Source organism: Musca autumnalis, unplaced genomic scaffold, assembly GCF_047663935.1.
Source record: "Musca autumnalis isolate F117 unplaced genomic scaffold, ASM4766393v1 scaffold_1, whole genome shotgun sequence".
In the NCBI taxonomy this organism is placed as follows: domain Eukaryota; kingdom Metazoa; phylum Arthropoda; class Insecta; order Diptera; family Muscidae; genus Musca; species Musca autumnalis.
Window position 1 is genome coordinate 285,312,833 of NW_027411644.1, and position 14,743 is coordinate 285,327,575.

Sequence of the window (14,743 nt, forward strand, 5' to 3'; positions counted from 1 at the left end):
TACATGAAATGTTCCTCCTTGGTTGCGATTTTGAATTAACTGCAACCTGTTAAGGGTAATGTTTCTATACAAAGTTTCGTAAACATTTTTTTGTTGCATGCATTTTGTCATGTCTTAGTTGTATTTATGGCTTCGTTCCCGTACTTTTTAATAGTAAAACTCGTAAAAGAGAGAAAGAGAGAAAAATTGTTGTCACAAAAAAGTTTTTTCAAAAAGTTCGGGAACGGAAAAATGGAAAATACGTCAAAAAAACTGGAACAAATGTCAAAGTCGGCGTATCAGCCAATCAGACGCCGGCAACCATGTTACCATTTTTTTACTCGCCCAAATTTGTCGTGTAAAAAGTTTTTAAAGAGAGCGTCATTCAGCGCCATTTTTGTTTAAAGAGAAGTGAACATTTTACAACTTTTTTGTGTACGGGAACGCTTTTTCGAGTAAAATGTGTAAAAGTCGTAAAAATTGTAAAAACTTTTTAGTTCTGGAACACAGCTTATGTCTTTGTTTACGCAAACGAATGCATTGTTCCAGAACCTGCAAGAAGCTACTATTTAGTACTACGATAACATTTTTTCCTTTATCAGGGCAATCATGAATACAAATTCCGTGTGGAATTTGTTCCCTTTCCCCAATTTCACAATTTTTTATTTTTTCCATAATTTGGTGGTTTAGTAGTTTTCCACGTTTTAACATATTGTCTTTTAGAGAATTTCACATTTTTAAATTATTTTCCGTGTGGAAAAATTCCGTGAGAAATATTCATGATTGGCCTATATGTTATCGGAATAAATAGTAAATATTAGTAGATTCTTGCAGTTCTGGAACAGACCAATTATAAACATACATTTTATTTGAATCATTTTATAAGGTGGTTCCATATGGTACCGGAAAATAACGGGTAAACGGATAACAATACAGCATTTTCATTGTGATTTTCGGATTCAGGAGGACAAAATTAGTTAACGAGAGAATTTTCACGAAATAAAATCAAAAAAATTCTTCACAGGGATTTGGTTAAAAAGCAAAATAACTGCATTATCAACTAGAATAAGCCTAAAAGTATGCTAGAATATGTGGTATTGTATTATTCTTTGCAGAGAGCATTAACCCACATTTTGTCAGTTTTTTAAAAGGTCACAAAAATGCTTGCAACAACAAGTAAAATATGCTAGAAATATGTTTGTTTTCTCAAGATCTATAAGAAATATATACATAGTTATTTTCCCATGTTTCTTTTTTCAACCCTTATTATTCTTTATGCATGTTTACATGTTGAAGAATCAACTGCAAGCTGAACTGCGACAAATTTATATTATGCAATATATTCAACTGCATTATCGACATTTAGAAGAGACTACAAAACAATTTTTGTTTTATGAAAGTATGTACATTCGGACCTCGATTATCCGTGATGGTCGGGACCGGAGGCATTACGGATAATCGATTTTCCCGGATAATGGAGGCAATGCTTTTGTGCAGTTTTTGAACATATTTTTAAGTAAAAATTACATAATATTGTACAACAATATGAAAATCTTCAATTTTTATTAAATTTGTAATGGTAATCCACCAAATTTTAGAAGGATACATAATATCATCATCGTCAGATTCATCTGAACTGACTTTGTCCCATGGTTTTTGTGATACATAAATACACAAATTGTGTAATACGGGAGAATTACCAGTTTTCGTTTGTTTACCTTTTGTTTGCTTAATCAGATTAATTGGAAAGTGTGTTTTTACTCCCGGGCAATGAAGTTTATAACGAAAAATAGAAGAAATGGAAAAAAGTCCAAAATTTCTTTTCTATCACGGATAATGGAGGTTCCCGGATAATCGATTCACGGATAATCGAGGTTCAACTGTATTTGTTATAGAAAAGTACGAATGAAATAAATTAGAGAAATACCTATACGATTTCTCCCTCAAAACTCATTGCAACACCTACAAAATACGAAGCTTCTAAGAACTTAAAGCTTTGTACAAGATGAATTTGACCGAGCAAAAACTACAAAACCTATAAGAAGACATAAAGCATTTTGCATCAGAATTCAGGGGTTAACATATCCATGTCAGAACGTCTTCACACCATTGCAGGTAAAACCACACAGCGTTCTCCTTCTACATTTCCATAGTATCTCAACCTCTAAGAGCCCCTAGTTTCATGCACGAATACAAAGCAACTGACGTTCCGGAAGTCAGCCAATTTCTGTAGTGGAATTCCGTAACTCATTTTTTTAGATACCGACAAAAATCGGTAAAATTAAAACGCTAAATTATGAATGAAAAGTACCAATAAAAGTGTTACCGATATTTGTCGGCATCTAAAAAAATGAGTTACAGAGTTCCACTACTGACCTCCAGAGTCAAAAGTCTAAAAATTTTATCTTCTCTCTTTGGCTTTGAAACCGCAAATGTTTCATTCTTAATTATTACTATTATTACTGACCTTAAGCCAAACTAATAAAAGAAGAAAATTACTGATCAAAGATCAACAATACAAAAAAGTCTCATATGATTTTTTTGGTATTTTTATTCGATATTCAATATATTAATATGCCAATTTAAATTCTGTACAAAACAAATTTCTTTGTTTTTTTGCTATTATTAATGCAATGTAAATTAGCTGCCAATTTGGTGGGGAGTAATTTAATTAAACCCTAGCACATTTGTCCAATTAAAAATAATTTCTTTTGCGGAAATACATATGAATAAATACTCTGTGGGAATACTTAATTAAATGCAGTAAAATGCTAAGTGTCATTAGGTATATTCATTTGAAAAGACACATTAGAAACGTGATTATAGATGTGTTTGTGGTTTGCTGTCACGTAATACAATTAGTTTTTTTTTCAAATGCAATGATTTACATAGGTGAAGACTAGGGCATTTAATTACAATATAAAAAAGTAAATGTTTATATAAGATTTAGGCGAGGATTTGAAGCTTCTTTGAAATTAATTAAATATCTGTTTATTTTATTGACCATTACGTCCGATTTTTAGTCAAGCTTTTTAGCTACGCCACATACTTGTTGATAATGTTCAGGTTGTTCCAAAGAATCCACTATAAATTTGGCCAAATCAAATTTGGAAATTAATCGGCCAGGAGCCTCATCATGTAAGACGGTGTATTCGCTTGATGGTTCATCAGCAATATGTGGTGGTAAAACTGCAATATAATCCAAATCTGAAGATTTTGTTAATTCCAACATACGTTTGTGCTCGTCATTTAAACGATGAAACATGGCTGGAACTTCGGCCACAGGTCGGAATAAAAATGAAGACATTACAATGGAGAAACGTTTAACATTTTTCGCTTTCATTGCCTTTATAAGATTTGCCGTTCCTGTCGACATTTCAGTGGTGGCTTCCAATTTATTACGTGTACCCAAAATAATGCAAACTCCATCGACACCATCAACTATCTTTTCGCAATCCTCAAAGTTAAGAACATTGCCTTGTACAAGTTCTATTTTGTCAGACTTCTTGAAACGTTCTGGTACAGTAGACTCTGTTCGGAAGAGAACTCTTACCTGAAAACCTACAATATTATAAAATGTTAATTATTATGGTATTTTCTATTAATTATATGTCTCACCACCTACCCTTTTCTACTGCATAATCAACAACACATTGGCCGGTCATACCAGTACCACCAATAATTGCAAGTTGCATAATGTTTGTATTTATGTGCGAATTTGAACACTAGGTTAAAACTCCTTTATTTGTCATTCACTTGCGATTTTGAGATGAGTGCAATCAAAACCACTTGATACCTTATCAGAAAGTACACAACAAATGGATTGTCAAATATAAACAATATTTATGTGCGGTTGTAAATCTGTAAAGATATGAAAATTAGCGAAAACAAGAACAATAATTATTATAAACAATACTTTATCGTGTTGCATGAGCAAATTCTATTTTAACAATAAAAACACCGGCATAGAACCGCAGAACAGAACGACACACACCTCTGACCATGATACAATGAATAGGTAGCAGCAACTGCCGTTTTTGGTAACATAAGATGTCAAAATTTGACATAAATTCAATGCAATTGACACATTATGTTACCATCAGCTGGGCTGATAATGCTACCTATTCATTGTATCATGCCTCTGACAACAATTGATGGTCTGTTCCTTTACTTCTGAAAATGGTAAAACCGGCAAAAGTAGTAAAAGTTGAAAACTGCTCCCATGTGAATTGTATTGTGTCTGAAGTAAAGGAACGCTTTTCGAGTAAAAAGTTGTAAAACTTGAAGATTCTTGAACGTAAAGGAACAGGGCTTGAATAAAATGAATGAATTTGTTTCTGAGTTGCCACAAATTCCAAATATTGTCTTCATTTAGTCGGTGTTTAGACGTTCAAAGTTAATGGGAAAGAAAATTGAGTTTATGAGAGAGGGTGTAGAGAGGAATAAGAGGGGGTACACCATGGCCCAAGGCAAAATCAGATGATTTCGATTTGAGCTATCAAAATTCATATTTGTCATTTGAATTCGCTGTGATGTATTGAAATGTCGAACTGTATAGAAACAGGTAGATGTATCTCGAAAAAAGAAAACAAAAAAATTAATGTTGTACACGTAAAATGTCAACATTTGTTGTGTTTGTATGAGAATTTAATTTACAATAACTTGTTTTAGCAGTTCAAGTTCGATCAGCTTGTATTTTCTGTTTCGTCAAACAAAAATAACTACGGTAACAACTTTTTCTTGGAAAATGTTTTGTATGTATCTACCTGAATTGACAAAAAAGAAATTCGCCTCAAAAATTTTTTCGCCTCTGTTTATGAATTTTGACATTTAAAATCTTCGTTTTTCTTTGAATTCACTTGATGGAGGACCTGTAATTGGGCCATGGGGTACACATACCCCTGTACTCGCAAATTCTGTTTTGTTTCTTTACTCTTCGCAGTTTTTTTGCATTTTCTTTCATTTTATTTTCTCCGCCGGCAAATAAACAACAACGCATACATTTGAACTAAAAACTTTTGTGATGAAAAATAAATTTAATAAAAATTATCAGTAACAATTAATAGTAAACATATATGTACATACCATGGTACAATAAAGTAGAGGTAGGCCAGGTATGAAAATCACTGAGAAATGCCACCCTGCAGCCATGGCTTAAAACGTCAAATGGCACGGTACAATAATAATGGTAGATGTACCTGCATAGCTATCCCGTATTAAAAACATATGGAACTTAGAGCTTCACTTTTTATATGTTAAAAGTGCCATATAGTTGGTCTGTTCCAGTACTGCAAGAATCTACTAATTTTTACTATTTTTTCCGATAACATAAAGGAAAAAATGTTATCGTAGTAAAAGATAGTAGCTTCTTGCAGGTTCTGGAACACAGCAAGTGTAAAAACATTTCTCTAGCTAGGCTCCAGAATATTCTTGTTGGAAATGTGTTCCAAAAATAGCAAAAGTTCTTCCCAAACTTATGACAGTGAAAAAATTTCATTCACTTATTTTCTACTTGACAAGTTTGGCTAATCTGACATCGTGATTGCTGGTATCCGATTTGCAGATAAATGTCAGCAGAATTTTTACAAAAATTGTAGTTTTTACATTCCCGTACTTTTGGAACAAATTTAAATTAATATCAATATTTGATAAATTGTTCATTCGTAAGTTTTGCTAAAAAAATCAACAATTTTATTATGGCACGCGAATACACATTTTTTGTCCTTGTTTTCAATTTTAAGATATAGTGTTACAGCAGAAGTTTTTTGTTGGAACAATTCAGCGATACATCTACCTTTATGATTGCATAATGTCAAAAACAGTACAAAATGTCAACCCTGCTTTTGACAGATTAGGCCATAAAAAGAAAAAACTTGTAATCAGCTGTTAGCTGTGGCCTACCTTTACTTTATTCTACCATGGGATGTGGAATGGAATGCAATATTTATATCTGTGGAACTGAACAAAATACATATTACATACATTTTCAATTCTTAAATACATGTAAATAATTACCATTCCATTGTCACAACGTTCGGCGAATGCACAACAAATGGTTCTGCATGTGGCACTAGCTTCCATTTTGTTCCTACTCTTCTCGTGTCCTCTGGTAAAAAGTGATCCCAACATATACAGTCACTCTTCCTGAAATCCTTTCCTTCCCAGTCACGTCTGTGATGTGGATCTAATAAAATGTTGAAATAAGCACCATTGTCCTTCGTTTCTATTCCTTTTTTATTTCTAATTTCAATCTGTATGTGGATGATTTATTTTTATTTTGAAAACAACAACAACAAATAATACACAATGACAAACAATGACAAAGCGTCATATACATTTTGACACTAGTATTACGGGTGAAACTAATCAGCTGGGACTTGATTTTACCTGTATCATTGTACCATGGATTTGGTACATCTTAAGCGGGGTACACACGATCAGTTTTGACTGTCGATTTTTCGGAATATAGTCCCAATTTACATTAGGCGAGTTTACTTGCGGCAATTGTCAGTTTGTGGGTGAGAGAGGGTGTTGAGAGGCAAAGGGTTACCATATACCTCACCTCTCTCTCCATCAAACTGACAATTGCCGCAAGTAAACTCGCCTAATGTAAATTGAGACATAGATAAATGTCGAACTGTCCAGCAACCACAAAATATTTTGTGGTTGCCTGATGACTAAAAAAATTAGCGTCCACACTGGCAAGCAACCGATTATTTGAGCAAAACTGACAATTGATCGTGTGTACCCCACTTTATGGCTATATTACATATGTTTTTCACATGTATGACATCAGCTGGTCTGTATATTAGTATACCCAAAGTGACTACGTACATACATGTGAAAAAGCATATGGTGTAATATAGCCATTATGGTCGCGGCACATACGTTCCGTTGTGTGACGCGTTGCGCGTTGAAAACAACAACCACATGAAAAATGTCTAATGGGTATTTTACACGATATGTTTTTTACATATGGGTTGTCACTTTTTATATACAAAATGTATACGCAAAGTGACAACACATATGTAAAATAACATATCGTGTAAAGTACCCATAAGTGATGCCAAGTTTGTTCTTGAAGTTTTCATGTGGTTGTTGTAACGCAACGCTCAACGCGCCGTATATGCCGGGGCATTTATGTGACAGTCGTCAGACGCCAGTATTGAAGTTATGACCACACCGTTAAGGGAATAGTAAGCATTGTCATTCCCGTCAAATTCAAATAATAATTTTCCGAAAGAAAACGCATCCATCTACTTATTCACTTTTTTTTTGAATTTTTGCTAATATTTTCAAACTTTTATAATGGATCCGAACGATACGACATTTTCTGGGCCTGAATATGCTTGGCTTTCTGATCCGCTGTTAGTTAATCAGTTCAGGTTATTCAATCCAGAATATAGTGCAAATGGCGAAAATATCAACGATTTATTTACAACTTATGATACCAATCCATATTTGAATACAGAATTTGGTATTGATGTTGTTCCATCCTATGGGACTGGCGATTTCACATCTAAAACTATTGCTACAGTAGCGGAAGAACAGCAATCTTTCGATGTAAAATCAGAAATTTTGGATTTAAGTTATCAACGAACTGCAAATCAAGAAATACACTTTCCTTTAAACTCAGCCACGGAGGTTGTAGATGGAACGGAGTTGGCGGGTTCTCAACAACCATTGGATTTGTCGATAACATCACAAGGTAATTAAATTTATTTGTACATTCTTTTTATCGCCGAGTTCGAATTATGCAAGAAAAGAAACAAAAACTCCCGTGAGTTTGGTCTTTCTGCCGTTTTAACTTAAATGGGGAAAACTTACGGGGAATTCACGTTCAGAATATCCTCGCATGCATTTTGAATGAAATGGACGGACATAGTCTATTTTGGAAGGGGATCTTATTTTGGGAGTCATTCCTCATCAGCCATTTCAGTTGGTCACCACTTACTGGGAAGCTATGTTGGATGTTTTGTAATAAGTTTGATACGGTTATAAAAAGTGAGAGTAGTCTACCCTTGCAAGTTTATTCACCTTGCAAGTATTAAGTGCTCCATCTAAAATATCTAAATCAATTAAAATTACGTATTTAATTCAGTTTTTGTTTCTTTTGCAGCACCATCATCGATGTATTTATATCAAGCCATACCAACAACTTCAATTGGTGGTTATATTAAGTGTACAAATTGCCACGAATTATTTGATCTTGTTGGCTTTCAAACGCATATCTGTCAAAGTAATGTGGATGTGAGAGATAATTTAATTCAAAATTCTACAGTCTTGCCAACATTTCCAGTAGCAACATCATACTGTCCACCATTGAGTTCGAATATTTCACAAGTAGATTATGACACTTTATTAACATCAACTAAAATTGATGAATCGCAACAACCACAAACCTCTGCTTCTACAGAAGCCTCTGTAGATATTACAGAATGTGTTGTTAAAAAGGAGCCATTACTGCCACCAGATCCAGCTTGCATTCGACTTTTAAACGAAAATCAAATACGCCTAAGACGTTTTCTTAAATATGAATTAAAATACGACATCACACTGAGCCCTTCGTTTAGAAATAACACAAAAAGCAGCATCAATATCAGCTCCAACGACAATGATACTAGCAATGACACAATCAACACATCATCAACATCCACCCAAGCGTCAAGCTCAAGTGATGCAAAAAAACAGGATGGTCCCCATGATTGTACGCAGTGTGAAAGATCATTTGTACATTACTCAGGTCTTTTACGTCATATGGAGAAACATGCAATGGATTTGATACCGCCATCCAATTCAAATAAAGCCTCGGGCAAATCTGTTGTATCGCAAGTTAATTCATCAGTGCCCGATACCAATCGTCTTAGATTGGTCGTAAAGTGTACCATTTGTGGTAGAATATTCTTTCATTATAGCAACGCATGCGAACATTTATTTTCACATTTTCCCAGCACTTGGATGGATGAAAAAGAATTGGATACATGTACAGACATGTCCTACGAAATGTATGTCGATGATGCACTGCAATTGTTGGAAAATGAAGTAAGTATGTTTTTAATTTGCTATTTTTTAACTGTTAAATCATGAACAGACAAACATAATTTATTTGAATTTGTTCGCTTCGATTTTTACAGAAACATATTGTAGTGTATTAGGTGACTATAACATATGTAGTAAGAGAAGAGAGAAACCGATTTGTCTAAACTTTGAACATCGTATATTCCTTTAGACGTATATCAGTTTCAAATATTTACTATTTCGGTCCACACCTTCGGGAATCCCTAACACAAATTTTCAAAGAGCTGCAGTTTGGGATCGTTATTACGACAGTTCAATTTTTTTAGGGAGCAAGTCCATACTTCCTAAGCTAAGGGATCAACAGCTCAAAAACTCTGACAGCACCAACCAAAATGTGGTGATGAACACGAATTGAGTATCCGATTTGACCGAAACTTTCTTAATCTTTCTTCCAAACGTAGAATATGTACTACGTCGGCCAACTCCATCGCATACTTCTCACGCAAAATTTCAACAATTATCGCAATAGTGCAGTTTAAGTGCTTTGCGGACGAATCAATTAAAATGATAGAAAACGTCATAACTTAACGAAAATGTCTTCCAATTATACATCAAGTTCCAAGAAGGTCTATGTTGGACAATTCCTGCCGACACCTCTCTCATAAAGGTTAAAACTTTTCTTTTGAAATTCTTACCGAAGGATCTCATTGTGGTCCTATTTACGGCGATATAATGCTTTTCGAAGGTAAGTTCATGCTCCCTGACATAGTGGTCCAAAAGCTCTAGAAATACTACTACGCAGCTGCCGTTGATGTAGACAACCACTTCACTCGGTCCACCCTCAAAAGAGAGAAAAAGGAGAGAGACAGGAACAAGGAAGGAGGAGAGTGGATAGATCAAATAAGGATGTGAAAAATGATTAGTTGAACTTTCGGATGACCCGCCCAATAGCCATTTAAAGCTCTTTGAAGGACCGCGAGTGTATGAAAGAGAAATACGAGAGAGATGCAATCTCCTGGGAACCAAACAGTTTGTGTCTTTTGTTTGTCTGATAAGAAAACCGTCAGAGAAGATGCTTGGTTGTTTCAGTGTCATCCATATCTTCACATAGCCTGCAGTACTCCCACTTACTTATCATAGGTCCTATGCAGCAATGGCCTACAATGACCCCTACAGCAATTCTGATCTGGATGGTTCATATCGGACCTCACAAAAGTTAACATTTTCTACTAAGCGCATTTTGGTTCGAGGATTGTTTTGATATTTTCATGGAAGATAGTCCTTGCGATTCTGATTACAACACTGCAGGCTGAGGACTTGAGGACAGTTTTCCTACTTCTGATCTTATCGCAGAGAGCTGTGGCTAGGGTGTCCAAAACCGAAACCGGTTTTGAGGTACAAAACCGAAACCGGTTTCGACAAAAACGTCATTTTCGGTTCGATCGGAAAAAATTTTTGAAAAAAATTGAAAAATCCACGTATGACTGACGATCACGTAAATATATAGCCAGAGCTCCGAATACTCGCTCGAATTCCACCAGCGAGTGAAACTCTTCTCGAATTCGAGCAAGTTTAGGTGAGGACAACTTGAGACCTCCCCCAAACAAAAACTTGTCCCACGCCAAAAAAAAAAAAAAAAAAAAAAAATTGCACCCAAAAAAAACTTACCTCGCTCCCGTCACTTTTCACTCGCATGTAAATCGGAGCTATAAAATATAGTTTATTTTTTTCATCCTCGGACGGCATAGCATCACAGACCTTTTTTTTTTTTTTCCTTTATTTATTCCAATGTGGAACATAGGGTTTCTACAATAATGTTATAATTTGATTTATCATGACAGAGTGATTTTATTTCTTCCCATGAAATGTTAATTCTACCGACATCTGCTATGGTTGTACGGCGCCAGGTATTTCTTGGACGGCCACGTCTTCTGCTTCCTTGGGGGTTCCATTCAAGGGCGTATCTTGTGATGCTGGCTGGAGTTTTCCGAAGAGTGTGACCTATCCATCTCCATTTTTTTCTGGTTATCTGTTTGACAATAGGCTCTTCGTTTGTTTTTTGCCATAAGTCTGCATTTGTAATAGTGTTAGGCCAGAAGACTCGACATATAATGCGCAAGAACTTATTAATTTGGGTTTGAATTGCTTTTATAGTGGAATCGTTTATTAACCATGTCTCGCTTCCATATAAAAGTGTTGTTTTCACACATGCATTGAATAACCGCAGTTTTGTATGCAGTGTGATTTGCGGCGATCTCCAAATCTTGTTTAGTCGTCCAAAAGTCGCTCGGGCTTTAGCTAGCTTGTATTTGACGTCTTCCTCCGTTCCTCCGTTGACAGACATAATACATCCAAGGTAGCAGAAGCTATTTACGTATTCAACTTCTTCATCACAGACCTTATCGAATCCAATATTACCATGACAGCTAACATGTGTGGAAATGGTGTGCAGTGCTGTTATGATAGTATGCTGCTGCCGGAATCCGTGTCCGCTCCGATGCTGGGAAAGAGTAACGCCTCATGCATCTTTGTTACTGGCCTCTATGATTTACCTTTGATGCAGGGGACCATCCTGACCATTCTCCAGGCTATAAATTGAGGAGAGTTTTTCAAATATTTTATCCAGTTTCTTTATCTTCACTGTAGTGGTTCCTTCTCGACTGGAAGAGATCACAAACAACGCAAAACACTTATCTTCGTCCGGTCACTATCGGTGTGCCCAAAAATGTTCCACTTAAATAACTCGCGTACCACTTCGGATTGTCTCAATCATGCCATTAGACATAAGTTCGAACACCCATTTTTCTAGGGTTCGATGACGCCTTAATTTTTGTCCAATGTTGCAGCTCTTCAGATGCTCTATCCACAATTTCCATTGGAGGTCTTCGACTAGTCTATTGACTTCCAGGGAAAGTTCTATGACTGCGGTCGCTAAGGGTTCGTACGGCGAAGTTCATCACACTCATTCGTTAATATCATCGTCTCTGCTGGGAAATTAGGGATTGGGCAATCCCTTGCGTTGGTTTCTGAATTTTCTAAATAATTGTCAATTGGCTTTCCTATGGTTAAGGAAATTACGGTTTTCATAGATTATGAAGTCGGGCGGTCTACTAATGAAGATGAGGAATCGAATTCCAAACCTATATTGAAACATGGTAGTCATCCAAGTCGAAGTTTGCTACCAGATCGGTTGCCTTCAACTAAGTTTTTTCCGACCTCATCAGGTAAAAGCCATATAAACGAGAATATGTGGTGGTATCCGTTGTTGGATGACAAAATATTTGTTTTTGGAAAAAAAATCACGGTTATTGTTCTGTTGTTTGTAATTTTCTTTCCTATTTTGGACTTCCCATGTAATCGTTCCCGCTAATTTAAGGTGTTCCGCGAGCTGGTGGTATAAACAACTTGTTTAATTTTTTTACTTCCAGTCCAAAAACGATGTCCCAAAAATGATCCCCGAAACGCAGACATTTAACGAAAAAACTCCACAATTGCTAAAAATGGTTATATTAACATGTATTCTTCAGTGTGAATTCTGTGACTTTCTATTTTCCGACGTATCGTATTTGTTTGTGCACACTGTGTGTCATACACCTGAACGTCGCTTTGAATGTTTCTCTTGTGATATTTGTGTAAAAACGTCAAAGGAGATAACCAATCATTGGCAAACTGAATGTGTTTTTATGAGAGAAAATATCAAATTGCATGAAATTTATATACAGCGTTATTTTGTTTGTAACGTTTGTGAGAACAAGTTCCCGACATTGGAACAGTTGCATGAACATCGGTAAATTTATTTTATGACTTATATTTCCTTAAGTAACTTAATTTTAATTATTTCAGTTATACCTTATACCATTTTATTCCACGTCTAAATCCCCGATTGGGCATTTTACAATTACCCTGTGAATATTGCGATCACATTTTTGAAAATGTTCAAGAATGTTTGGCCCACTATGAAGAGAAGCACTATAAGAAGTATAGGAAGGATAAAGACGGTTCTGTCAATCCGAATAGAAATCGTTTGTACTTATGCGATATTTGTGGCAAATCCTATACCCAGTCGAGTCATTTGGGGCAGCATTTACGTTTTCACCAAGGTACGTTTTGTAGTAGATGATATGTTGAGTTAAATTTAATTGTCATATTTAGGTGTGAAACCATTTGCCTGCAAAGAACCAGGTTGTAGCCGGAAATTTACAATACGACCCGATTTAAATGATCACATTCGCAAGTGTCATACCGGTGAGCGTCCATATCATTGTCTGGTCTGTGGTAAACGTTTCTTGACTGGGTCGGTTTTCTATCAGCATCGTCTTATACATCGTGGAGAACGTCGTTATGAGTGTGAAGATTGTGGCAAAAGGTTCTATCGGGCAGATGCTTTAAAAAATCATCAACGTATTCACACAGGTGAAAAGCCTTTCGGTTGCCTCTTTTGTACGAAACATTTTCGTCAACGTGGTGATCGTGACAAACATATGAAAGCTAGACATTCCCACTTGGATGCAAATGCTCGTCTAATGATGCAAATGCAGAAGTTACAGTTAGAAGCAGCGGCAGCAGCTGCTACAAAAACACATACAAACCAGTCGCAGGCACATACAAACCAGATTGCTTCTGGCCAGCAATTTTCATATGACGAGAACACTTTACCTAAGGCGATTCATTCATTTTCGGATGTTCAATATCCATCGACCAGTAATAATATTAGGAATCCTGGGCCAGATGATATTGTAATGATTGGTAACGTGCCATTTCCTAAAACAATGATTGAATCATTAATGTTTGATATCGATGGGGAGGATAATATTCTAAAAAATGCAACAAAGTAATTTTAATGTTTTTATTACAACTATTTATTATTAATATTATTACAAGTATTTATTTTCCTCTGTTTTTGAATTGCTTTTATGTTTTGTTTTTGCATCAATTTTTTTTAAATACATTCGATCTTATCCCATTTGAAAAAAATATACGACGTTATAGTGTGTCCACTAAACATTTTAATACCTAATCCGTAGGATTTTTTGTATGGATTTGCCCACGAAAAAGATGATCTCGTTGAAAACAGGACTACATGAACTACCTCAGTAAACATTTTAAATCAGTCCTCTAACAGCTCTTAAACAAGTAAAAAAAGTTGGCTTAGCCGACAATGATATACCTATTCTATATATAGAATCGAATGCCGGCTACGCAACCAAAATCATTTTCCCCAATAATTATGTATTAGAGGGTTTTCAGATATGGTGGCCCCTTACTGCCTCGAGAGTTATAGTGGATACCATTTCAGCGAAAAGTTTTGAACTTTTGTGAGAGAGGTACCCGAAGGAGTTAACTGATATGACCCATATCGAGTTATCGTGAGCTCCAGCCAGACAGACGGAAAGGGTTAAATCAACCCCAAGTTGTCTGAAACGGATTTCATCAAAACATATTTAGGGCCTGCCCTATGAAGTGTATATACCCTCGTTAGCATAAATGCTGAGGGTATAAACATGTTGAACATTTGTGCGGGATATAATCGAAGGGGTTGTCCGACAACTCCATTTTGATTTAAGTTTGAGAAAATATTACTATGAGTAAAGGTTGGGCAAATATCAGTAACCCCTTTTGATAATTATCGTGACCACCAGCCATTTTAGTTGGTTAGAGCTTTCAGGTCATTACAAGGACTACCTTCAGTAAAAATTTTAAATTTGAAAACGGGAAAATATTGACCTTTTTGATCTCAAAGATTTGA

At 35.6% G+C, this 14,743-nt stretch overlaps 2 protein-coding genes across 2 annotated transcripts; one reads left to right on the forward strand and one right to left on the reverse strand.

Moving 5' to 3' along the window:
- Positions 1–2,513: 2,513 nt before the first annotated feature.
- LOC141389672 (flavin reductase (NADPH)) lies at positions 2,514–4,278 on the reverse strand. Its single transcript, XM_073961540.1, has 3 exons — positions 3,896–4,278; positions 3,605–3,840; positions 2,514–3,540 (listed from the first exon to the last, which is right to left on the reverse strand). The coding sequence occupies exons 2-3, from the start codon at positions 3,672–3,674 to the stop codon at positions 2,999–3,001; spliced, it is 612 nt and encodes a 203-aa protein (XP_073817641.1). The 5' UTR covers positions 3,675–3,840; positions 3,896–4,278; the 3' UTR covers positions 2,514–2,998.
- A 2,931-nt stretch (positions 4,279–7,209) lies between these two features.
- topi (matotopetli) lies at positions 7,210–13,926 on the forward strand. Its single transcript, XM_073961541.1, has 5 exons — positions 7,210–7,687; positions 8,099–9,021; positions 12,426–12,784; positions 12,841–13,097; positions 13,150–13,926. Exons 1-5 carry the CDS (start codon positions 7,288–7,290, stop codon positions 13,830–13,832), a joined length of 2,622 nt encoding a protein of 873 aa, XP_073817642.1. The 5' UTR covers positions 7,210–7,287; the 3' UTR covers positions 13,833–13,926.
- The last annotated feature ends 817 nt before the right edge of the window (positions 13,927–14,743 follow it).

Coding starts and splice junctions, on each gene's coding strand:
- LOC141389672 (XM_073961540.1), bottom strand. CDS start 3,674: ATGCAACTTGCAATTATTGGTGGTACTGGTATGACCGGCCAATGTGTT. Junction 3,541..3,604: donor TGATTATGCAGTAGAAAAGG/GTAGGTGGTGAG, acceptor ATAATATTGTAG/GTTTTCAGGTAAGAGTTCTC.
- topi (XM_073961541.1), top strand. CDS start 7,288: ATGGATCCGAACGATACGACATTTTCTGGGCCTGAATATGCTTGGCTT. Junction 9,022..12,425: donor TGCAATTGTTGGAAAATGAA/GTAAGTATGTTT, acceptor TTTTACTTCCAG/TCCAAAAACGATGTCCCAAA. Junction 13,098..13,149: donor GCATTTACGTTTTCACCAAG/GTACGTTTTGTA, acceptor TGTCATATTTAG/GTGTGAAACCATTTGCCTGC.